The 22,761-nt window shown below is 46.3% G+C and overlaps 4 protein-coding genes across 5 annotated transcripts; all 4 read left to right on the top strand.

The window, feature by feature from the left end:
* The first annotated feature begins 2,255 nt into the window (after nucleotides 1–2,255).
* LOC125979985 (C-type mannose receptor 2-like) lies at nucleotides 2,256–6,204 on the top strand. Its single transcript, XM_049738913.1, has 12 exons — nucleotides 2,256–2,664; nucleotides 3,065–3,285; nucleotides 3,960–4,072; nucleotides 4,208–4,329; nucleotides 4,400–4,462; nucleotides 4,537–4,692; nucleotides 4,773–4,855; nucleotides 5,201–5,318; nucleotides 5,398–5,448; nucleotides 5,520–5,687; nucleotides 5,950–6,060; nucleotides 6,143–6,204. Exons 1-12 carry the CDS (start codon nucleotides 2,655–2,657, stop codon nucleotides 6,202–6,204), a joined length of 1,278 nt encoding a protein of 425 aa, XP_049594870.1. The 5' UTR covers nucleotides 2,256–2,654.
* On the top strand, nucleotides 6,140–9,710 carry LOC125979213 (secretory phospholipase A2 receptor-like). The gene is made up of 9 exons (XM_068652834.1): nucleotides 6,140–6,253; nucleotides 6,491–6,699; nucleotides 6,776–6,888; nucleotides 7,058–7,179; nucleotides 7,254–7,316; nucleotides 8,145–8,300; nucleotides 9,336–9,371; nucleotides 9,450–9,617; nucleotides 9,685–9,710. The coding sequence occupies exons 2-9, from the start codon at nucleotides 6,553–6,555 to the stop codon at nucleotides 9,708–9,710; spliced, it is 831 nt and encodes a 276-aa protein (XP_068508935.1). The 5' UTR covers nucleotides 6,140–6,253; nucleotides 6,491–6,552.
* Nucleotides 8,173–14,300, top strand: LOC125979211 (macrophage mannose receptor 1-like). The gene is made up of 16 exons (XM_049737212.2): nucleotides 8,173–8,300; nucleotides 8,417–8,505; nucleotides 9,134–9,254; nucleotides 9,336–9,371; nucleotides 9,450–10,003; nucleotides 10,081–10,191; nucleotides 10,261–10,293; nucleotides 11,663–11,883; nucleotides 11,994–12,106; nucleotides 12,279–12,400; nucleotides 12,466–12,528; nucleotides 12,657–12,812; nucleotides 12,893–12,975; nucleotides 13,451–13,565; nucleotides 13,645–13,695; nucleotides 13,767–14,300. The coding sequence occupies exons 5-16, from the start codon at nucleotides 9,994–9,996 to the stop codon at nucleotides 13,973–13,975; spliced, it is 1,287 nt and encodes a 428-aa protein (XP_049593169.1). The 5' UTR covers nucleotides 8,173–8,300; nucleotides 8,417–8,505; nucleotides 9,134–9,254; nucleotides 9,336–9,371; nucleotides 9,450–9,993; the 3' UTR covers nucleotides 13,976–14,300.
* Nucleotides 14,301–15,021: 721 nt separating this feature from the next.
* On the top strand, nucleotides 15,022–21,705 carry LOC125979201 (macrophage mannose receptor 1-like). 2 transcript variants are annotated; one of them, XM_049737193.2, is made up of 23 exons: nucleotides 15,022–15,132; nucleotides 15,307–15,424; nucleotides 15,497–15,559; nucleotides 15,641–15,799; nucleotides 15,909–15,997; nucleotides 16,911–17,031; nucleotides 17,117–17,152; nucleotides 17,231–17,398; nucleotides 17,656–17,775; nucleotides 17,853–17,963; nucleotides 18,033–18,065; nucleotides 18,133–18,291; nucleotides 18,576–18,719; nucleotides 18,901–19,035; nucleotides 19,102–19,262; nucleotides 19,344–19,467; nucleotides 19,548–19,602; nucleotides 19,679–19,745; nucleotides 19,810–19,943; nucleotides 20,014–20,057; nucleotides 20,135–20,308; nucleotides 20,414–20,568; nucleotides 20,637–21,705. In XM_049737193.2, exons 2-23 carry the CDS (start codon nucleotides 15,403–15,405, stop codon nucleotides 20,742–20,744), a joined length of 2,382 nt encoding a protein of 793 aa, XP_049593150.1. In that variant the 5' UTR covers nucleotides 15,022–15,132; nucleotides 15,307–15,402; the 3' UTR covers nucleotides 20,745–21,705. The 2 variants fall into 2 exon arrangements, with proteins under 2 accessions (XP_049593150.1, XP_049593149.1); XM_049737192.2 differs by having other exon boundaries at nucleotides 15,034–15,132; nucleotides 15,304–15,424.
* The last annotated feature ends 1,056 nt before the right edge of the window (nucleotides 21,706–22,761 follow it).

Genomic DNA, 22,761 nt, shown 5'->3' on the forward strand with positions numbered 1-22,761 from the left:
AGAGAGTCCCTTGCAGTGAAAGTAGCCCACCAGCCCACATACGATGTTGAAGATCTGATCATTTGAGATTCAAACACCGGCGGAGAGTTACAGGGGGGGAAATAATTGCATAGGGTATTAAAGTTATATTTTAAGTAAAGGTATTAAAGGTAATTTTAGCACATTTATTAATTCAAAAGTATGTATCAAACTAGTAACAGAATCAGTGCCCTACCCAAAAAGCAGCGCCCAAAATGTTTTATGGCCAAATGTGTAGACAGAGATATCAAAATGTGTTCAGAAATGCAGTCATGTATCTCAAAGCAATATATGTCTAGAGCTACTGTTGGATTTTGTCCACAATTTAGGGAGCGCGTTATCTGCGCCTCATGGCAAAAGCCATTGCCAATCACCTGTTATCCAATTTACTCACTGCGTACTCGTTTGATTTCTTCAGATTTAGGAAAATGCTAAGACACTGAAGCACAAATTAGACTTACACAGGTTGGTTGAGTTCAATCACAATTCTTGTTCAAAAAGCTCTGTTTTCAGGAAAGTACAATACAGCGCTGGGCCCTTCAAGAGCGGAAAGTCTCCATTCAGAAAAGGCAACGTTCAAGGTTCTTTGGTTAGCTTATATCAGTTGCACATGCCAGTGTGGGCCGAGTTTGATGGGTGATGACTCTTTGGGGTGGGGCAAGTTCGCCATGGGAGTGGGTGCTGGTTATGGGCGATTCGGTGTGTGTGGGGGCTGTTGTCTTCCATCCTGTCTTTCGGCCTTGGCGATCATCTTTGGCCGAGTCCTTGGCTGGCTCCCTCTGGCACCTGCTGGTTTTATCTCCACGTGACCTTCCTGTGAACATTCTTCTCCAATCTTGGACATACACTGTCGTACCTCATTCTTTCAATTTTGTCATTTTGTACGAAATTATGTTAGCTTTTGGCTGTGACATCATTAATCTATTGCTGTTCTTTTGATACTTCATGTCTTTGCTTATTCTTAGTTTAATCATGCTTCCAACCGTATCTTTTCTTTGTTAGGCAAACTATTTCCCTCTGTGCAGAGCGTTCAGTAGTAATCAAAAACTGGCGTCTAGCATTAGTCAAAACATAAGATACAATCAAGTACTGAACGGTCAAGACGACTCTGGCCGTGTCCATGATTTAGAGAAAAACATCAGGCATGCATTACACAGTTCCTTAAGGGTCATTAAGCTATTTAGGCAATATAGCAAAACACATTTGTTATTTCAAAGTGCTCAGAAATATATATCAGATCATAAAGTTATAAAAACCTTTCTCATTACCGTCCCGGATCAGTCCGATGAGAGTGGTGTGGTCCCCATACTTCAGGAGCTTCACAGAGGAGTCGCCAGAGGCACAATCGTTAGCGTAGAGAGAGAAGAGCAATGAGGAGAGTACGCACCCCTGGGAGTCACCAGTGCTGGTGGTCCGGATGTCGGATGTGATGGTCCCCAGCCTCACATGCTGTCTCCTGTTGGTCAGGAAGCTGGTGATCAACTGACAGGTGGAGGCAGGCACCTTGAGTTGGACGAGCTTCTGGTGGAGGATGTCAGGAGCGATGGTGTTGAACGCCGAGCTGAAGTCCACAAACAGGATTCTGGCGTACGAACCCGGGGAAGTTTGGTGGTGCAGAATGCAGTGCAGTTCCATGTTGACTGTGTCATCCACCAACCTGTTTGCCCTGTAGGCAAACTGCAGGGGGTCGAGTAGAGGGCCCGCGGTGTCCTATAGGTGGCTATTTTTCTTATGCACGTAAACCTTGTGAGTCAATGTTTTTTCTTGAGTCATGTGAGTGCAAACTGTCTTTTTATGTTGTACATTTTTAACAAGCTGATTGATTGCGAGACACAATGGGACATTGTATCCAGTGTATACAGAGTATCACTTTCCTTGAAAGGCAGACGCCCTATTTTTCTCCTCACATGCACTGTCGTGAAAATAAGCAAATAGTAGATGTTGTACTTAATAGTAATGAAGATGTCTGTTCTACATTAAAGTCGTACATCATTGTGAGGATAAGTATAAATGATCAAATCTCTCTTTACCACCAAACAATGTTTTATATCTAATAGGACGTGCAATATTGGTCCAACTGAAACAATTACAGAAAAGAATATCTTGTGATTCACTTTGATTTTAACCTTGCACTTTTTTTGTCCATCCTTCCAAACAAAATCCACAAAATCATCATCTGGGCTGCAGGGTTGTTGTTTTTTTGCGTCTGCGCACACGTATAGCGATGTGCACATGCACACGCGTCACATAGCGAGACCACAGTTGGCTTTAATATTCGCAACCACACATTGAGTTTGTCTCATTCCAATAAAAAAAAAAGGGAAAATACTTTGAAACGTGTGTCAAGTGTGAGGCAAAAGGAAATACTCGCGCTCGAGTGTCCGCGTGTGTGGCCGTGGGGGGAGTTGGATGGGGGGAGCAGAAGATAGTCACGGAAATTGTTCTGTAGCTGTTACAACAAGAGGCGTGACTTGTCAACACGTCTAACTCATCATAGTTTGCAAATGTATCTTTGGTAATCGATGAACAAAACAAAACAAAAACAAAAAAACTTGGATGTGGAATTTGTTGACCTGTACCGCCATCATGTGGTCAGGACTTGAAGAAAAAAAACTTTTCTCTCTCCGAGTGGCAGAATGTCAAGAAGTAGGCTGAATCTTCATTATTTGACGTGTGCAACCGTCCTTGAAATTATTTAGCATCTTGAAACTGGTTGATGAATGTCTCGTGAAAAGAAGTGCCTTGTTTATTTTTTGTGAATATATTTTTTCAGGGAAATAGCATTAAATGCCCAAGTCCTTCTGGCTTGTCAGTCATGCAGGTGATGCAATTTGGCAAAAGCTGAATTCGGCCGATTGCGTTCTTTTCTGTTTGCTAAATTTCTGGTTTTCAAAAATGACTAAGGCAATTTTGCTATTTCATCAGAATTATCCGATCATGAGCCAACAGATGTGACACAGATGGCGTGCATTCTTGCTTGTTTGCTGAAATTCTGGTTTTCACCAAAAGTTGAAAAATGACCAAGGCAACTTTGCTGTTTCATCAGGATCGACCGATCATAAGGCACCATGTGACACAGTCAACGGATGGAGTCCTCACGGCTCAAACTGTTACAAGAAAATGACCACAACCAACGGGTGGCTGGGGGCTCGTCACGACTGCCTCTGGGAGGGCGGCGACCTGGTCTCCATCACCACCGAGGAGGAGGAAAAGTATGTGAAGGAGCAAATGGGCGACAAGCCGTTCTGGATCGGACTCTCCAATCTGGTGAGACGGAAGCGCAAGGGGCTGTTGTATGGAGGTAGCCTGGGGTCAAATGTTTTGACCTTGAAAAATTGCCCTTAAATCTCTGTTGGTGCTCAGTACTGTCACTCAGAACTGGGTATTTCAATATAGATTTGTCACGGGCATCAATTCTAAGGCTGCCAATGTCATGACTATGCCGTATTGAGGTGTCAAATTCTATTTGTTTTAGTTCCTACGTTCCTTGAGGAACGCTGTCTCTGGGCAGTGGTTCCAATCAAGCCTTCCATTTAAGCTGTCATTTGAAAAAACAAGAGTTGAACCTCAGAATAATTGCAAATCTGAAACTATGAATCATGCAAGTGGAAAAAAGATCTCAAATCATGAAAAATAGATTGAGGCGAAACCTGAAAATAAAGACTTTATTCCAAAAAATTACCAAGGCGAAGCAAACTATTTCCAACTAAAAAAAAACATACAAGTATTTTGTTTTAATGCATTGTTTTATTTTCCTAGTTTTAAGATCAGCATATTTATTTTCAAATTCAACGTTTATTTCTTCAAGCACAAGTTTTGTTTTTTCAAGAACAAATGTTTGACCCCAATCTACAAGGGATATTTAACATCAAATCCTCTCAGTGAAGCATCCTGTTGGCTCGCTTTTGGTATGCCATTGACAACGGGATTGGTTTCGGCAGGACTGCGATGAGGACTGGTGTCAGTTTTTTGAAGCCGGAGAAAAGAGGCTGACTTGGTCCGACACTGGTGTGACGCCGACCTACACCAACTGGGACTCGCGTCAAGATGGAAGGTAAGAAGATCACCTCTTTGCATCCTGTGTCAGGTGGGATGCACGTTGTCTGAGGACGTGAACGAGGGAAAAAAAACCTCCAAATTGGCCTGTTTGTCTGATGTGTGTCTCGGTTTTCACGCCTTTCCCCAACAGCTCCAATGATGAATCCTGCGCGTACGTCAACCAAGGTGTGCACATGTACAGTCAGCCTGGAAAGTGGAGACATGGCTCGTGCGGATCCTCATTGGCGTACATGTGCGAGCGGTCGCCCGACGGTAAATCCACACGTCCGTTGCAATGTTGGCGCTGAAAGGAGCAAAGTGCAACCACGCCGTCTTTCTGCAGACTGCCCGGACGGATGGCCATGTTCCTACAAAGACTTGGGTTCCACTTACAGTCGAGTGGAGAGTGAGTGGCAGCGACGCTCCTTTTGACACCAGCGCTATCTCGTGGTTTTCTAATTAGTTTCTTTTGGCTTTCAGCTTCCTACTGCGACTCTGGCGAGTTCCTGTACAAGGACTCTTGTTACCATTTTGAGGGGAGGAATGGAACTTGGCAAGCTGCTGAAGATTTCTGCAAGGAAAAGGGAGGTCTCTTGGCCAGCGTGCACTCACAGGTTGACGGACAGTTTTTGGCTGGTGAGCACCAAGACAAATTGATCATGCCAGCAATCGTCCCGCAGTTTTTCATCACAAGTGTTTGTTCTGCTTTCCTCAAGCTCACCAGAGAATAGCAATTTATTCTTGGCTGGGACTCAAGACGAACAATGGCAAATTTGAGTGGCGCGACGGATCATCTACAGTAAGTGACAATGTGTGCAAGGGAGGTCTAAAAAGTTGTCACTTTGCCCTAATGAAGCTGTTACGTTAGAAGGATAAAGTTGAAAAGTGTAATTTCAGCAGAACAAAGCTGATTGAATCTGGAAAAATCGGACAAGAATGGTCTCCCTGTCTAGATGATATAGATTACAAACTGAAAGTTGGAAGAGGTTGGAACATCACAACAATTCTTATTGTGAGATAGATCTTGTGAAGATTAATTTGAGCGATTTGAATCAATGAAGTGACTTTGAAGGAATGTGGTGGGAAGCCATCCGAGCAACTGCAACACCAAAAACGCTCGAGTCATGTCCACTGTCGTCTGCAGGATGATGTCCCGTGGTTTACTCCTAAACCCTCAGGTGACTGCACAAAATCGGGTGATGCTGGAGAAGTTGTGATCGACAGTTGTGCTTCTTACCCTCGTCCATCCATCTGTCAAAAAGGTCATAAAGTCACAACCTCTCATTGGCCCTTTGTCTTCTCATTGCTCTCTCATATTTGACCCCTCTCGCCTCATTGCAGGCAAGGCCAGAGCTTCTCTTCCGCTTCTTCCGGCGTCGGCATCAGCATCAGGTGGGCGTCCCAGCCTGCAGCCCACATACAGAATCTTGTTTGCCCTCAAGGGACTTGAGTCTCGCTTGCAGGCAAGAGTGCAAAGTGTGGCTGGTGGCGGGAGAACCCCGCCAACGACTTCTGCTACCTGATCAACTCCAAGCCCACCAAGACCTGGAAGGAGGCTCGAGACAAGTGCACCCGCCTCAGAAGCAACCTGCTCGGCATCACCGACTTACAGGAACACACCTTCATACAAGGTAGGTTGTCCTCATACTGCTTCGCTTTTTGGCGCAGCTTGATGTGCTTGATAAGAGAATCCATCTGGAAGAAAGTGAGAGACCACCGACACACATCAACAGTTCTTTTTCATTCCAAAGAAAAGAGCAAAAGTAATAAGACCTCCACTAACAAAGACACAACTCAGACGTCACCCGCACTTACTTTTATTTAAGCATTTTGCACGCTTTTGCATCTGTTAGACGCTTCAAGCTGTGTTCCGAGTTTGCCTTTAACCCAAAGGTCTTCTGGCAAGCGGTTCCTCTTTATGGTTGAACGCCAACGACACCGTTGTTGAAGACGGCAGCAAGCAGTCTGACGAGTCCTCACCGAATTCCGTCCAGTTGGCTGCAAGTAGGTCTAAAACCCGGGCGATGTTAGTCGCCGACGATGAGGAGGAACGAAGGAGCGCCGAGCATTTGTGGTCTGCTTCCAGGTAATCCTGGTGGGCCCTCCAGCAGACACTGCAACACCTTACTCAGCGACGAGGGCGGCTGAAAAGTTATCGATTGCGAGAAGAAGAGTGGCTACGTCTGCAAGAGAAGAGGTAAGAAAAGATGCGTGGTCGATTTTCCCCGTTGTGTATGTCACCAGACGAGAGGACCAAAATAGCGATTGTTCGACATTTTTGTCAGATGTCAGTGTTGATGCTGGTGAGTAATTGGTTGAAACTGTGTGAAGGCGTGGTCTGCTCGTTTGTTGGATATCCTCATTTCACAAAATGCTGACAAAGACAAAGGCCATTGCCTTATCACGTCAGCGTAATCCCAAATTGTGTTCTCAGTCGTTCAGACATGTAAATGGACCGAAGGGTGGCGCCGCTTCGGCTTCAACTGCTACAAGAAGATGGAGACCCCCAACGGTTGGCTGGGGGCTCGTTACGACTGCCTCTGGGAGGGCGGCGACCTGGTCTCCATCACCTCGTCATACGAGGAAAGCTTTGTGAAGGAGCAAATGGGCGACAAGCCGTTTTGGATCGAACTCTCCAATCTGGTGAGAGGGAAGCGCAAACAAACAGCTGTTTGCCTTGTTATCGGTATGCCGTTGACAACGGGTTTGGACTTTGCAGAACTGCAACAAGGCCTGGTGTCAGTTTTTTGAAGCAGGAGAAAAGAGTCTGACTTGGTCCAACACCGGTGTGACGCCGACCTACATCAACTGGTACTCACGTCAAGAGAGAAGGTGAGAAGGTCACCTCTTTGGGTCCTTCCATTGTCAGGCGGGACCGAGATCATGGAAACCGTTTGCAAAATTTGACAGAGCCCACATATCAACGAGAAAGGAGGCAAAAGCCTCCAAAATGTCATTTTTCGATCGTGTGTGTCTGTCTTTTCACGACTTCCCCCGACAGCGCCAACGTTGGTTCCTGCGCGTACGTCAACCAAGGTGTGCACGGAGACAGTCAGCCTGGAAAGTGGAGACTTGGCTCGTTCGGATCCTCATTGGCGTACATGTGCGAGCGGTCGCCCGACAGTAAGTCTGCACGTCCGTTGCGATGTTGATGCTCAAAAGAGAAAAAGGCACGCAGTCACCTCATCTTCCTGCAGACTGCCCGGAGGGTCGGCTGTGTTCCTACAAAGACTACGGACTCAGCTACAATCAAGTGGAGAGTGAGTTGCAGCGCCGCTTTTTTTCACACCTGCATTGTCTCGTTGCGGTTATGTAATTGTGACATCGACGAGAATGATGGGCCAAGGCATCTGCTGTGCAATATATTTCCTTTTATTGTCAGCACGCGTCAAAGTTTAATAACGTCAGACTCGGTACACAGAGTATACCGATTTGTTTTCTTCAATATTGAATCAAAATCATCTTTTCAACACCTAGAACGATTCTATCACCAGACCTATACAGTTTCACATACATCGCTGTTTTAACTCAACGCAATCACAAGGTGCAAATACTGTACTTAATAAACCGTAAATGCAAATATTCTTAACCTGATTTTCAAAATCCCTCTTGAACTGATTCAATCATAAAAAAATGAAAGATTGACCAATATGGTTTCCTCTCCAATTTTAGTACGCAGCTATGTCGTGTTTCGTTTCCCGCAATCGCACCATGCAGAGCACAGGTCCACCGTTACAAGAACACGACAATGTGAATCACTTTCAAACACTTGTAAACATACAGACAGACTGTACCGCTCGAAAGTTTTTAAAATCCTCAAACACGTACTATATGTTCATTTTCTACGGTCATCTATCGTTCCTATTTCATTTACAAGATAGTTTCCCTGTAAAACTGCAATGGCAACATCAGACTCGGAACTCGGTTCTTTCTGGCCCCATCTGCATAGCAGTAAGCAACTGCTCTTACTTGCAAGGTTGGAGGTGCTCTCGACTGGTAACACTTCTATTGCGCTTATTAGACACAGCATAGACAGGCGTGCAGCGTCTTGCTGCAGTTTTCTAATCCATGTTTCTTGGCGGCCTCAGCTTCCGACTGCCACACTGGCAACTTCCTGTACAAGGACTCTTGCTATCACTTTGAGGGGATGAAGCGAACTTGGATGGAGGCCGAGAAGTTCTGCGAAGAATGGAACGGTCACCTGGCCAGCGTCCTCTCATGGGACGAGCGCCAATTCTTGGCTGGTGAGCGCCAAGACAAACTGCCAAAGCCAACAGTCGTCCACTAGCGCTTTACAACGTCTGACAAGTTTGGATGCTCTTCTTGTGCTAAATTCCCTTGCTTCTTTGATATCCTCAAGCTCACGCGCCATATGCAGGAGGAGTGCAATCTTGGGTGGGACTCAAGAAGAACAAGGCCAACTTTAGGTGGAGCGACGCAACACCTACGGTAAGGAAAACGTTTAGAGCAGTCTACAAAAGTTGTCATTTGCCCAGAATGAAGACGTCATATTGGAAGGCAAAAGTTCCAAGTGAGGACAAAAGCCAAATTTTAGCGGAACATATTTTTACTGAATCAGAAGAAGAAAAAAAAGTTACACTTTGACAAGAATGGTCTTGAGACGAGAAGAGAAATACGTTGAAGGTGTAATTCAGCTTAACAAGGAAAATGTTGTGCGATTCCAAGAATGTGATTGTCGTTTACTGAGTAACTTGATTGAAATCCTAGATGATCAAAGTATAGAATTTCACAAGTCAAAGTTGGACTTTTATGAGAATAAAATGACTTGGAAAATTTCGAGTCTGAAACTCAAATTGTGCTTGAACTGGAAGACAATTATAAATTGACAACAATGCGGTTCAGAAAATGGATCAATCAGAATCACAATACCTTTTCTTGTCATTATACATAGTACAAGATAAGAGCTGCCCAAACAATATGCAATATACAGTATTAAAGTGTTAAAAAAATACTTTGTGAGAAAAGGATTTAGAATCATGAGAGGAAAAATGGAACCAAATGCGGTGGGACCAAATCACCAAACGCACCGAAGACACATTTGGCGTGCCGTCTGCAGGGCAACATCGCGTGGGTCCCAAACGGGCCGACAGGACGTGGTGACTGCTGTTCGCTGTCCTCGACTGGACAACTTGAGGACTGGCCCTGCACCAAAAATCAACCATTTGTCTGCAAAAAAGGTCCGAAAATGACGACCAATCACTTTGCACTTCCACGTGCTCCCTCTAAGAGTGCTAATGAGTCCTCTCTTTTCCTTGCAGCCAAGGTCCAAGAGTTTCATTTTCCTCCGCCGGCAGGTGGGTGTCCCACCCAGCAGTCGACACGTGGTCTCTTGTCACTGGTTTGCCCTCGAGTGACTCGAGTCTTGCTTGCAGGCTGGAGTGTAAAGTGTGGCTGGTGGCTGGACCGATCCTCCGACGACTTCTGCTACCTGATCCAGCACAGGCCCACCAAGACTTGGGAGAATGCGCAAGACGACTGCGTCCGCCGCGGAGGTGACCTACTCAGCATCACCGACTCACGCGAACAGGCCTTCGTGCAAAGTAGGCTGTCTGTCTGTCCGGTCGCAATCAGGGCTGTTGAAATCGCCCAACGTGGGCGGGGCTCCAGATGTCACCTGTGTTTGGTTCCTCTGACAACCTTTAACATTTACGCATTCAAATCACGTGCCTCTTTATCGGTACTGCGTGGCCACCAATGAGCAGTTGGTCTATCTTTGCTCCCCTCCCGGGAAGAAGCCGGCAGTGAGCAGAGCGCCAACGAGAATGTTTCAAACGCTTGTTGCACATTTTACCATTTACCTCCAAGGGTCTGTACACTTTTCTGCCGAGCTCTCCCTCTCTGTGGTTGGGCGTCAACAACAACATCGCGAATGACGGCAGCGAGTGGACTGACGGATCCCCGTTTGGCTACGTGCTTATGGACGGCGGTATGTCAAAAACCCAACAGACGTTAGTCTCGGATGTTGCGGAGAAACGGAGCCAAGCATCTGTCGTCTCCTTCCAGATGACCCCGGTGACCTCTCTGGTGCACCCTGTCTTTCCTTACTCACAAGCAACGGCCGCTGGAAGTTTGACGATTGCAGGAAGAAAAGGGGCTACATCTGCAAGAAAAGAGGTAAGACGTGGCGACGCTCAGTGGATTCTCACAATGTGTTGACTCGTGTCTTTGGCTTTTGTCTTTCAGGAATCCCGGCAAAGCCTCAGCAGCCTCTTTATGGTAAGTCTCTGAACGGTGACTTCAAACAATGCCAAACAGAAATGGCAGGACGATGCTTGTCTTTATTTTTACTTTACTTTCATAGCGTAAAGAATTCAGGCTGTAAGCTAATTCTATTCGCTAAATCATCATCTGTAGCAGCCCGAGTTGAAAATTGCACGAAGATATGTATGATATAAATATATTTATGCCTGATGCAGAAAAATGTGACATGCAGGGAATTCAGAAATGTGTGTGTGTGTGTGTGGGGGGGGGGGGGGGGTGTATAACCTCCAACCTGCCTCTGGAGACACCCCCTGGGTAAAACTGTCTAGAACCGCCGGTGCTTTGGGGAGTAGCCCTGCTCATTTGACACGAGTGATCAAAGGTGATTTTAATGGCCCAATATTTCGGATGTTTAAGAAGAATATGTTTGCCAATGTCCTGAGTTGAATGCACTTTTTCATTGGGGTGGCCGAGGGGTCTCTGCATCAGCTGGGGTGGCCATATGACTACCAGGGATGTGGGGGTTGATGGTCAAGTGTACAGTCCTAATCATTTACAAAATGGAATTGTTTTATTAGACAAAATTTACTTTTACAAGATAAAATGTGCAAACCATCACCTGAATTCTTCAGAAAATACTTGCATGCTCGAGAAGGCTTCTTTGCTCTGGAGCGCCTCTGCGTGTGTGTGTGGGCGGAGGTGAGGGGCACAGAGCAGAGGGGCGCCTATCAGTGCAGCGCTTCTGTTAATGATCACACGTGAACAGACAGCTGTTAAATAAATACATAAAATAGCAATTCAAAATAACTTTTCTCTTGTCGCTTTGGAGGTCCTTTTGGAGCAGTGCCCCATACGCTGCATATAGTGCATTTTCCCCACTGAGATTTTGCCAAAAGCAAAAACAAATGGGAGCATAATTTCAGCCAGTTTTTTCAATGTTTTTTTATTTCTCTTAAATGTTGACTAGCTAGCCTATTGCGCTGATGGAATAGTGATGCGTTACAAATGTACAACTGGGCATGAAAAAGACGTCTTTCTTTGCATAGATTGCAAACGTATATTTTGGTGATAAATGAAAATAAAAAAAGTTGAATGTGGACTCTTGACCTGTAGCGCCATCCTGTGGGCTGCACATGAGTAAAAAAACAACAATGAATGTCACATTTAAAAATGTGCCTTGTTGATTTTTTTTGTGACTCTATTATTTCAGGCTAATAACCCTAAATGCCCAAGTCCTTTGTAAGTCGTGTCAATTGTGGATTGTCAGTCATGCAGGTGACGCAATTTGGCTGAATTAGGTGGCGTGCATTCTTGCTTGTTTGCTGAATTTCTGTTTTTTACCAAAGGTTGAAAAATGACCATGGGAACTTTGATGTTTCTTCAGCTTTAACCCATCATGAGCCAACATGTGACACAGTCAACGGATGGAGTTCTCACGGCTCCAACTGCTACAAGAAGATGGAGACCCCCAACGGTTGGCTGGGGGCTCGTCACGACTGCCTCTGGGAGGGCGGCGACCTTGTCTCCATCACCTCTGAAGACGAGGAAATGTTTGTGATGGAGCAAATGGGCAACAAACCGTTCTGGATCGGACTCTCCAATCTGGTAAGTGCAGGCTGCTGTTGGCTCGCGACTGGTAGTTGAGATGGAACCGCGAGCAAGTGGCTGTTGGCTCACTATCGGTACACCATTGACGATGAGTTTGGACTCTGCAGAACTGCAACGAGACCTGGTGTCAGTTTTTTAAAGCGGGCGAAAAGAGTGTGACTTGGTCCTACACCAGTGTGATGCCGATCTACGGCAACTGGGACCCGCGTCAAGACCAGAGGTAAGAAGATCACCTCTTTGCATCCTGTGTCAGGTGAAATGCACGGTGATATTTTCAAATTGCTTTCTAAAAATTGCTTTTGGGGGTGAGTTTTCATCAGAAAAAAAGGGCAAAACCTCCAAATTGGCATGTTTGTCGGATGTGTCTCGCTTTTCCCGAATTTTCTCAACAGCTCCGACGATGAATCCTGCGCGTACGTCAACCAAGGTGTGCACGGAGACAGTCAGTCTAGCAAGTGGAGACGTGGCTCGTGCAGATCCTCATTGGTGTACATGTGCGAGCGGTCGCCCGACGGTAAGTCTGCACGTTTGACGTGATGTTTGAAAGGAGAAAAGTGCAACCATGTCATCTTTCTCCAGACTGCCCAGATGGATGGCCGTGTTCCTACAAAGACTTGGGTTACACTTACAGTCGAGTGGAGAGTGAGTGGCAGCGACGCTTCTTCTGACACCCGCAGTCTCTCGTTGTCGTTTCCTAATGAGTTGCTTTTTTTGTTTTACACCTACTCTGTCTCGTTGTGGTTTTCTAATGAGTTTATTTTGGCTTTCAGCTTCCTACTGTGACTCTAACGAGTTCCTGTACAAGGACTCTTGTTATCACTTTGAGGGGACGCGTAAAACTTGGCAAGCGGCTGAAGATTTCTGCAAGGAAAAGAGAGGTCTCTTGGCCAGCGTCCACTCACCGGTCGACAGACAATTTTTGGCTGGTGAGCGTCAAGACAAACTGACCAATCGTCCCGCCATGTTTCACAACATCGTCACAAGTGCTCGTTCTGCTTTCCTCAAGCTCACGTGCGAGAAGGATCTCAACCTTGGCTGGGACTCAAGAAAAGCACAGCCAAATTTGAGTGGCTCGACGGATCATCTACAGTAAGTGACACGTTTGCAACGGAGGTCTAAAAAATGGTCACTTATGAAGCTGTCATGTTGGAAAGCAAAACATTAAAAAGTGTCATTTTAGTAGACCACGGTTGATTCAATAGAGAGGAAAAATCTGACAAGAATGGTCTTCCTGTCAAATAGATGTGAATTTGTTACAAGAAGTCAAAAATGTCCTTTCATTTGATGGCTTAGAATTGTGATATATAAGAAAAAAAAAAAAAAATACGAGTTCATCATTCATTTTACAGGGAAACGTTTTTCAGAATAAAAATAAACAGTTTAGGGTTTGGAAGGCTTCAATCTGAAACTCAGGTTGGAATATCGCAGCAATTTTTATTGGTTCCGGAAATTATGAGAATGGTGAGAAGAAAAACAGATTTGAATCAGTGAGGTGACTTTGAAGGAACTTTCGCGGGAAGCCATCTGAGCAATTGCAACACCAAACACGCTGTATCCTTTGCAGGACAACGTCACAAAGAATCTCACTCAAAATTCAGATGACTGCGCAAAATTGAATGAGAATGGAGGAATTCAGCTTGAGGGCTGTACTGACCTTCGTCCATCCATCTGTCAAAAAGGTCAGAAAGTCACAAACTCCCATTTGCCCTTTGTCTTCTCATTGCTCTCTCATATTTGACCCCTCTCGCATCCTTGCAGGCAAGGCCAGAGCTTCTCTTCCGCTTCCTCGGGCGTCGGCATCAGCATCAGGTGGGCGTCCCAGCCTGCAGCCCACATGCAGAATCTCGTTTGCCCTCAAGTGACTCGAGTCTCGCTTGCAGGCAAGAGTGCAAAGTGCGGCTGGTGGCAGGAGAACCCCGCCAACGACTTGTGCTACCTGATCAACTCCAAGCCCACCAAGACCTGGAAGGAGGCGCGAGACGAGTGCGCCCGCCTCAGAGGCAACCTGCTTGCCATCACCGACTCGAACGAACACACCTTCATACGAGGTAGGCCGTCCACAGTCTGCTGCGCTTTTTGGTGCAGTTGAAGTGCTTGATGAAATAATCCATGCGGAAGAAAGTTAAATCGAGACGTCAACATTTTGCCGAGTTTCTGTCATTCCAAAGAAAAGACCAAAAATAAACTAGTGACCCCCACCAACAAGGACCCAACGCAGATCACCAAATGATTCCCAGCTGTTGCTCACTGCTCCCTTCGGGGATGGGTTAAATGCAGAGACAAATTTCACCGCACCCAGATGTGTGTGTGACAATCATTGGGTCTTTACCTCTTTACCTTTACGTCACCATCAATTCGACTTTGTTAAGCGTTTTGCACTTGCATCTGTAAGATGCTTCAACTTTCTGTTCTGTATTTACCTTTGACTCAAAGGGCTTCTGCCAAGCGGTTCCTCTTTGTGGTTGGACGCCAGCGACATCATTGTTGAAGTCGGCAGCAAGCAGTCTGATGAATCCTCACCGAGTTCCGTCGTTTTGGGCGCAAGTGGGTCTAAAACCTGGCCGATGTATGGAGGAACAAAGGAGCGCTGAGCATCTGTGGTCTCCCTCCAGGTAACCCTGGTGACCGCTCCGGCCGACGATGCAACTCCTTACTCAGTGGCAAAGGCGGCATAGAAGTTGTCGATTGCGAGAAGAAGCGCGGCTACGTCTGCAAGAGAAGAGGTAAGACGAGATGCTCGGCCAATTCTCCCCAATGTGTGTCAGCAGACACATTTTTTGTCTCATGTGAGTGTCGATGCAGATGACGCATTTGCCTGAAACTGAGTGCGTAATCCCCAAATGTGTCCTCAGTCGTTCAGACATGTGAAAGGACCAAAGGGTGGCGCCGCTTTGGCTCCAACTGCTACAAGAAGATGGAGACCACCAACGGTTGGCTGGGGGCTCGTTACGACTGCGTCTGGGAGGGCGGCGACCTGGTCTCCATCACCTCGTCATACGAGGAAAGCTTTGTGAAGGAGCAAATGGGCGACAAGCCGTTCTGGATCGGACGTTCAAATCTGGTGAGACGAAAGCGGTAGAATACGTTGACTCTTCATTGGTACTTAACCGTCACCTGCGATTGGTTTGGGCAGAACTGCGACGTGGCCTGGTGTCAGTTTTTTGAAGCAGGAGAAAAAAGACTGTCTTTGTCCGACACCGGTGTGACGCCGACCTACGCCAACTGGGACTCGCGTCAAGATAGAAGGTAAGAAGGTCACCTCTTTGCGTCCTTTTGTTGTCAGGCGGAACACACAGCGAGATTATGGCTCCTATCTGCGAATTTTGAGAGAGCACACGTATTGATGAGAAAGGAGGAAAAGCCTCCAAATTGGCACGTTTGTCGGATGTGTGTCTCATTTTTCTCGACTTTTCTCAGCAGCTCCGACCATGAATCCTGCGCGTACATCAACCAAGGTGTGCACGTAGACAGCCTGGAAAGTGGAGACATGGCTCGTGCGGATCCTCATTGGCGTACATGTGCGAGCGGCCGCTCGACGGTACGTCCGCACTTCCGTTGCGATGTTGACGCTCAAAGGAGAAGAAAATGCAATCATGTTGTCCTCCTGCAGCCTGCCCAGATGGACGACTGTGTTCCTACAAAGACTATGGAATCGGCTACAATCGAGTGGAGAGTGAGTGGCACCGACGCTTTTTTTCACACACCTCCACTGTCTTGTTGTGGATTTGTAATCCATGTATCTTGGTGGCTTCAGCTTCCTACTGCGACACTGGCGACTTCCTGTATAGGGAGTCTTGCTATCACTTTGAGGGGATGAAGCGAACTTGGGAGGCGGCCGAGAGGTTCTGCGAAGAATGGAACGGTGGTCACCTGGCCAGCGTCCTCTCATGGGATGAGGGCAAATTCTTGGCTGGTGAGCGTCAAGTCAAACTGCCGATGCCAGCTATCGTCCCCGAGCGCTTCGCAATGTCTGACACGATGCTCTTCTTGTGAAATTTCCTTGCTTGTTTGATATCCCCCAGCTCACGCACCATATGCAGGAGGAGTGCAATCTTGGGTGGGACTCAAGAAGAACAAGGACAACTTTGAGTGGAGCGACGCAAGACCTACGGTATGTGAAACGTTTAGAGCAGTCGATAAAAGTTGTCATTTGCTCAGAATGAAGGTGTCATATCGAATGGCATAAGTTCCAAGTGAGGACAAATGTTACGAGAAGAGATGAACATTGAATGTATAAATCATCTGGACCTTTACCAAGGACAAAGTTGTGGAACTATGTGTGTAGTATTGTAATTTACAAGTGTAATGCAGGTGGGGTGAATCAATGACACGAGATGAAATAAAATGTATTAAGTTACCAAAAAAGAATAACACAACAAACAAAAAAGGACAGCAGGCAGCGGTATATGTGAACAACTGTAAAAAGTGTGTCACTAAACAATTAAAACTATGTTCTAATCCAACTCCTAAATTCCACATACCTGACAGGTTGTACACCCACACCCCAGTTACTCGACCACCAATCGACGCTGTCAAATGAAAACACATTTACCACAAATAATCGTACCACAATACTAAAACACTAAAACGATAATTACCAGATTAGCACACTTTGCTCCACACGCCGTACTGCGTGGGCCCAGCGGTCTCTTGCCATCCACACAAAGCTGGCACCTTGCCACAACATGGGAGTTCCTATCAATACCCTGTCCCCTATTAATACCCTGTCCCAGAGTGCCCCTGCTGTGGTTCCACTTGACACACGAGAAAACCAAATAAAAAGAAAAGAAAAAAAATCATTGATGATCAAAGTGCAGAATTTCACGGGTCAAAGTTAGATATTTCTAAAATGAGTCTGAAACGCAAGTTGGGATTTAACTGGAAGACAGTTGTAAATTGATACAAAAGTCGTAATGTGAGAAAAGGATCGAGAAAATATTGATTAGTGGGAGGTAAAAAGGACCCAAATGTAGCGGGAAGCAAGACCAAACGTGCCAAAGTCATGTTTGGCGTGTCGTCCGCAGGGCAACATTGCATGGATGCTAAACCGGCCAACAGGACGTGGTGATTGCTGTGCGCTATTGCCAACTGGACAAGTTGAGGACTGGCCCTGCACCAATATCCGGTCATTCATCTGTAAAAAAGGTCCGAAAGTGAAGAGCACTTACTTCGCACTTCCATGTGCTCCCTCTATCTAAGAGTGCTAATGACTCCTCTCTTTTCCTTGCAGCCAAGGTCCAAGAGTTTGTTCTTCCTCCGCCGGCAGGTTGGCGTCCCTCTCGGCAGTCGACACGTGGTCTCTTGTCCCCGGTTTGCCCTCGAGTGACTCGAGTCTCGCTTGCAGGCTGGAGTGCAAAGTGCGGCTGGTGGCCGGACCGATCCTCCGACGACTTCTGCTATTTGATTCAACGCAGGCTCACCAAGACCTGGAAGGAGGCGCAAGACGACTGCCTCCGCCGCGGAGGCAATCTGCTCAGCATCACCAACTCACGTGAACGGGGCTTCATACAAAGTAGGCTGTCCGTCTGTCAGGTTACCGTCAGGGCTGTTGAATTCCCCCAACATGGGTGGAGCTCCAGACGTCACCTGCATTTGTTTCCTCGGAAAACCTTTAACAATTTGTCATTGAAATCACGTGCATGTTCATCGATACTACCAATGAGCAGTTGGTGTATCTTTGCTCCCCTCCCGGAAGAAGCCGGCAGCGAGCAAAGCACCAACAGGAATGTTTCAAACGCTCGTTCCACATTTGACCACATATCTCCAAAGGTCTGTACACTTTTCTGCCGAGCTCTCCCTCTCTGTGGTTGGGCGTCAACAACAACATCACGAAAGACGGCAGCGAGTGGACTGACGGATCCCCGTTTGGTTACGTGCTCATGGACGGCGGTATGTCAAAAACCCAACAGACGTTAGTCTCGGATGTTGCGGAGGAACGGAGCCGAGCATCTGTCGTCTCGTTCCAGATGACCCCGGTGACCTCTCTGGTTCACCCTGTCTTTCTTTACTCACAAGCAACGGCCGCTGGAAGTTTGACGATTGCCGGAAGAAGACAGGCTACATCTGCAAGAAAAGAGGTAAGACGTGACGACGTTTGGACGATTCTCACAATGTGCTGACTCGCTTCTTTGACTGTTTTCATGCAGGAAACGCGCCAAAACCGCCGCAGCCTCATGATGGTAAATCTTCTTAAACTGTGGCTTCAAACAATGAGAGGTAAAAATGACCTGACACTGCTTTTTTCAGGCTTTAAGGAGATCCTTGTCTGCAACAACCATTCTGCTGACCTCGTATGTGAGAGTGAGGGTGAGGGTCAGAAGCAAGGCCGCATCAGCGTCCAGTCCGCCTTTTACGGTCGGCGGAGTGACGATGTTTGCTTAGTGAACAGTGACTCATACGACGACGGTAAGACCTGAGAATCCACCATTTTGATGCCGCCATTTATCCGCCTACCTCTGAAGGCTCATCAGTAGTGTTTTGCTTGGTCTCCTCCCAAAAGTCTCCAAAGAACTTTCGCATGCTACAGAACGTAATGAAAATGAACCAAAGCTTACAAACCGTTCAGATGCCGGAATGAGTCTGTATGCAGAAACGTGCTAGTTTTGTTCAACTTTGTCTTGGTGAACTCATTCAGGTGCATCAATGCTCATCAGGCCCACTCAGACTCACCGGTGTGTTGTAACTTGCAGAGTACTGCGCAGTGGAAGGCATCCTCCCTCGCTACAGGAAAATGTGCAACGGCCACCAAAAATGCCACATTGAGCTTTTGGAGGACGATTCCTGCCCTGCCACCTCCAAATATCTGGAGATGGTCTATAGCTGTGAGCACAAAGGTGGGCTTCCCGTTTTGTGATCTTCTGCTCTGCAATCTAAAAACCGATACAAGGAGTCCCACAAGAGGATAGATGGGCAGATTTTTTTAAAAATTTGGCCTTTAAGCATCCGGGCAGATTTTTTTAAAATTTAGCCTTTAAGCATCCATTTCAAATGAAAATGACTTTTGGCTGTCCTCAGTATGTCTTGACAGTCTGGGCATCGCGGACGGGAGCCTCGCAGACTCTCTCTTCAAAGCCTCCTCCTCAATGGAAGACGCCAACCCAGAAAAAGCTCGCCTCAACGGGGAGTCCTGCTGGAAGCCGTCAAAAGATCGTAGGGAGATAATTGACAGCTTGGCACTGTGGTCTCCTGAGCGTTCTAATGTCTTGTCCCCTCCAGCCATCGGCAGCTGGATCCAGGTGAACCTCGGTTACATGAGAAAGGTGACGGGGATCGTGACCCAAGGGTGTGAGAGTGCTAATATTGGCTCCTGGAACATCCAACTTGAGATGCAGCTGAGTGTTAATCGGAGGAAGTGGACAAAACACCCAGACGGGAAGGTGAGTGCAGGGACAATCGAGTCGACCTCAACCTCATCCTCCAAAATTGTCACAACAAACAAGCAAACATCCTATTTCTAGTTCCTCGGTGGTGGGACTCATCTGCTTGAGACCCCGGCATTTGCGAAGTACGTCCGCATTCTGCCGCTGGAGAGTCATCCAGAATTTGGCCTCCGCTTTGACATCTTGGGATGCGCACATGACGGTGAGCAACACAATCTACTGCTTTGCTTGCCGAAAACAACAAGCCCAAAACATGCGATGATCCCGCCTTATGTCCGACAGATGCGATGACCTGCGCCAGACAGTTCGACAGCCTCCACTTCCCCGATTCGATGACGTGAGTCACACTTGACACAATGTTTCATGACGATGACCGCCTGGCGTCAATTTCACAACATGTGTGTCTTCTGCAGGTTCTACTGTCCACCTGGCTGTGCCAAAGACAAACACTTTGTCTCTGGAACATTGGTCTACTCAAAGGTACGTGATTACCTCACCCACCGGTTGAGTCCTTGTCTGTGACTGCAACTTTGTGTAAATGCAGGACTCGAACATCTGCGCGGCCGCTATTCACGCTGGCGTCATTCAGAATGACATCGGAGGAGATTGCATTGTGATGCGAGCTCCCAAACAGCAAGTCTACACGGGCTCCACTGGGAACGGGATCATCTCCAGACAGTGAGTGGACAACTTTCACAGAAAAGTCCCATGAAGAGCCACCAGCTAATTATCGTTTTACTATTTGCAGTTCGGACAACCTTCCGGGTGATTCTTATACGTTTGCAGACGGAGGTGAGTTCAAAAACACTTTCTTTATGTCACGCCAACTGTTGATGACAACTAAAACTCACACGGGGTCTCGCCTGCAGAGCCCAAATGCGTGGCACCTGACTGGGAGGAGTTTGCCGGTTTCTGCTACAAATTCTTTGAGGACAAAAAGAACTGGGACGATGCTCAACTGGTCTGCCGTGGTTTTGGTGCCGAACTGATGTCGATTCGCTCCAAGGTGGAGCAGGCGTGGGTTAAAAGTGCCTCTGAGTTTGGTATGCATCCCAACGATGAATTAATTGACAGTCTCCGTAGAACGACCGAATGGGTGGAATATCTGAGAACTAGATGAGAGCTTTGTTCCCATCCGTCCACTGCAGAAACCAGCGATATCTGGACCGGACTGAATGACCTGGCGCTTCCCGGCATGTTCGTGTGGTCAGACCGCCACAAGGTGACCTTCACCTACTGGGCCGCAGGAGAACCCAACCAACGTGTTGTCCTCGGCAAGCACTGCGTGGCTCAGTTATGGCAGGTGGGTGCTCAAATGAGCATTTGGAAGAATACCTTTGCGTTCCACTGAAATGGATGGTTTTCTTTCAGACTGGAAGATGGACGCTAATGCCTTGCGGCCAAGTCAACAGCTTCATGTGCAAAATGCCCACAGTGCGCTTTCCAATGACCTCATTGAAGCCACAGGTGGCGCAGTAGAGTCCACCTTGGTGACAGCCTCGCTGTGTCAGTTCCCAATGGCTCAAGACCAATCAATGCCCATGCAGATATTTGACAATGGCGCCCCCCAAGCAAGTCATCGAAGAAGAAGATTTAATGCCCTCCCAAAATTGTATTAACACCACATCTGCATAAGTGTGTATCATTTAGCTTAGCCGTTATTAGCCAACTAGATGTGTCCCGATGAAATGTGAACAAGCATTCTATGTTCACTAACACTCGACTCTACTCGGGGTTGACAACTTTGACTGCCTTTTCGTAAACAAGGTCATTCACTCAAAGAGCAAAACACACTGATTCCAGTGCTTTCAATGAGCACAATCGTAAGAATGTGAGAGACAAGAATAGTTTTTAATCTTGAATGAAAGTCCAGTCAGTATTGTTCTTTGTTTTGTTTTTTAATCATGTTGTGTTGTCTAGTCCTAATAACCCTTTAAAAAGGGAGCCCAGACTCGACAGCTTTTTGTTTTATGCCGGTCAAAGAAAGCTTCTAAAGATTGTATGATTACAAATAATGAGTCAAAAGAGAGTTTTGTTACTGCCAATGTTGTCTACAACTCAACACTGTAGAAATGACAGTATTTCACTGGAAGGATAACCCAGTATTTTCCATAATCCATCATTTTCTTCGGTATGTTACTGCAGCTACAATTCACTGTATATCATGTAACTGTATATCCAGTTATTGCATTTTTGATTACTGATTGCATCATATTACTTGATTACTGCTGCCAGAAAAATGTTGGTTTTCACTGTTGTTGTTTCTTCGGTATGTTACTGCATTTACAATTCACCGTATATCGTGTAAATTTATAATCCAGTTATTGCATTTTTGATTACTGATAGCAGTATATTACTTGATCACTGCTGTCAGAAAAATGTTGGTTTTCACTGTTGTTGTTTTTTTCCAAAATTTCAAAATAAAAGCAACTGATTACAATTGGGGCATTTTTCTTTCTAAATGTTTTGACTGAAAGCATGTAAATGAAACTGCTTTTTCTTTTTTAATGAAATCTCGATAGATTTGATAGAATAACATTTTTGAACAAATATGTATTTAAAGAAAGACCCATTTGAAACAGTCTTGACATCATCTTAACATCAGAGGCTGTTTTACAAAACAAATACTCAACAAGAACCTATTCAAACAACTAATCACTTGCAAACACTTTCATTCCAATGGCCTCTTGGAAAAGGATTTTTTTAATTTCAGTTAAATAATTAAGCAAAGGTTTAATGTTTTTATTTCCTTTTTGCATCATACTGAAGGGCAAATAATTGGAAATCAGTCAACTATATTATACCATTAATCAATATATTGTTGCAAGTGATTCTGAAAATAAGCGCGACAAGTGGTACCACAGAACGACTCCGGAACAGGGTAAAAATATCAAGTCCCAATTTGCTACGAGGTGCCAGCTGCCTGTGGGTGGCAAAAGCGATGGCTGGGCCCATGGGATACTGTGTGTTGAGCAAATGGTGCGTGACCATTTGGTTTCTGTATCTTTTATGATTGATTATTTGACGATTATCTGTGGCGCACTGGTTAGCATGTCTGGCTCACAGTTAAGAGGGTGCCGGTTCATTTCCTTTGTGGAGTTTGCATGTTCTCCCTGTGCCTGCGTGGGTTTCCTCCCACATCCCCAAAACATGCTTGGTAGGCCGATTGAGCACTCCAAATTGCCCCTAGGTGTGAGTGCGAGTGCGGATGGTTGTTCGTCACTGTGTGCCCTGGGATCGGCTGGCAACTGGTTCAGGGTGTCCCCCGCCTACTGCTCAATGACTGCTGGGATAGGCTCCAGCACGCCCGCGAACCCCGTAGTGGGTACACAGCGGTACAGAAAACGGATGGATCTGCATGTATGACAGTAACAAGATGGATTTTTGTTCCCACGACAGCTGGTAAAAATAAGAGAATAATTCTATACATATTGTATCGGTCGTATTGAAGTTATTTAACTTCTTCCTGTCAGGCTTGAATCAAGGAGAGGACTCG

This window comes from Syngnathus scovelli, chromosome 13 (assembly GCF_024217435.2).
Source record: "Syngnathus scovelli strain Florida chromosome 13, RoL_Ssco_1.2, whole genome shotgun sequence".
In the NCBI taxonomy this organism is placed as follows: Eukaryota; Metazoa; Chordata; class Actinopteri; order Syngnathiformes; family Syngnathidae; genus Syngnathus; species Syngnathus scovelli.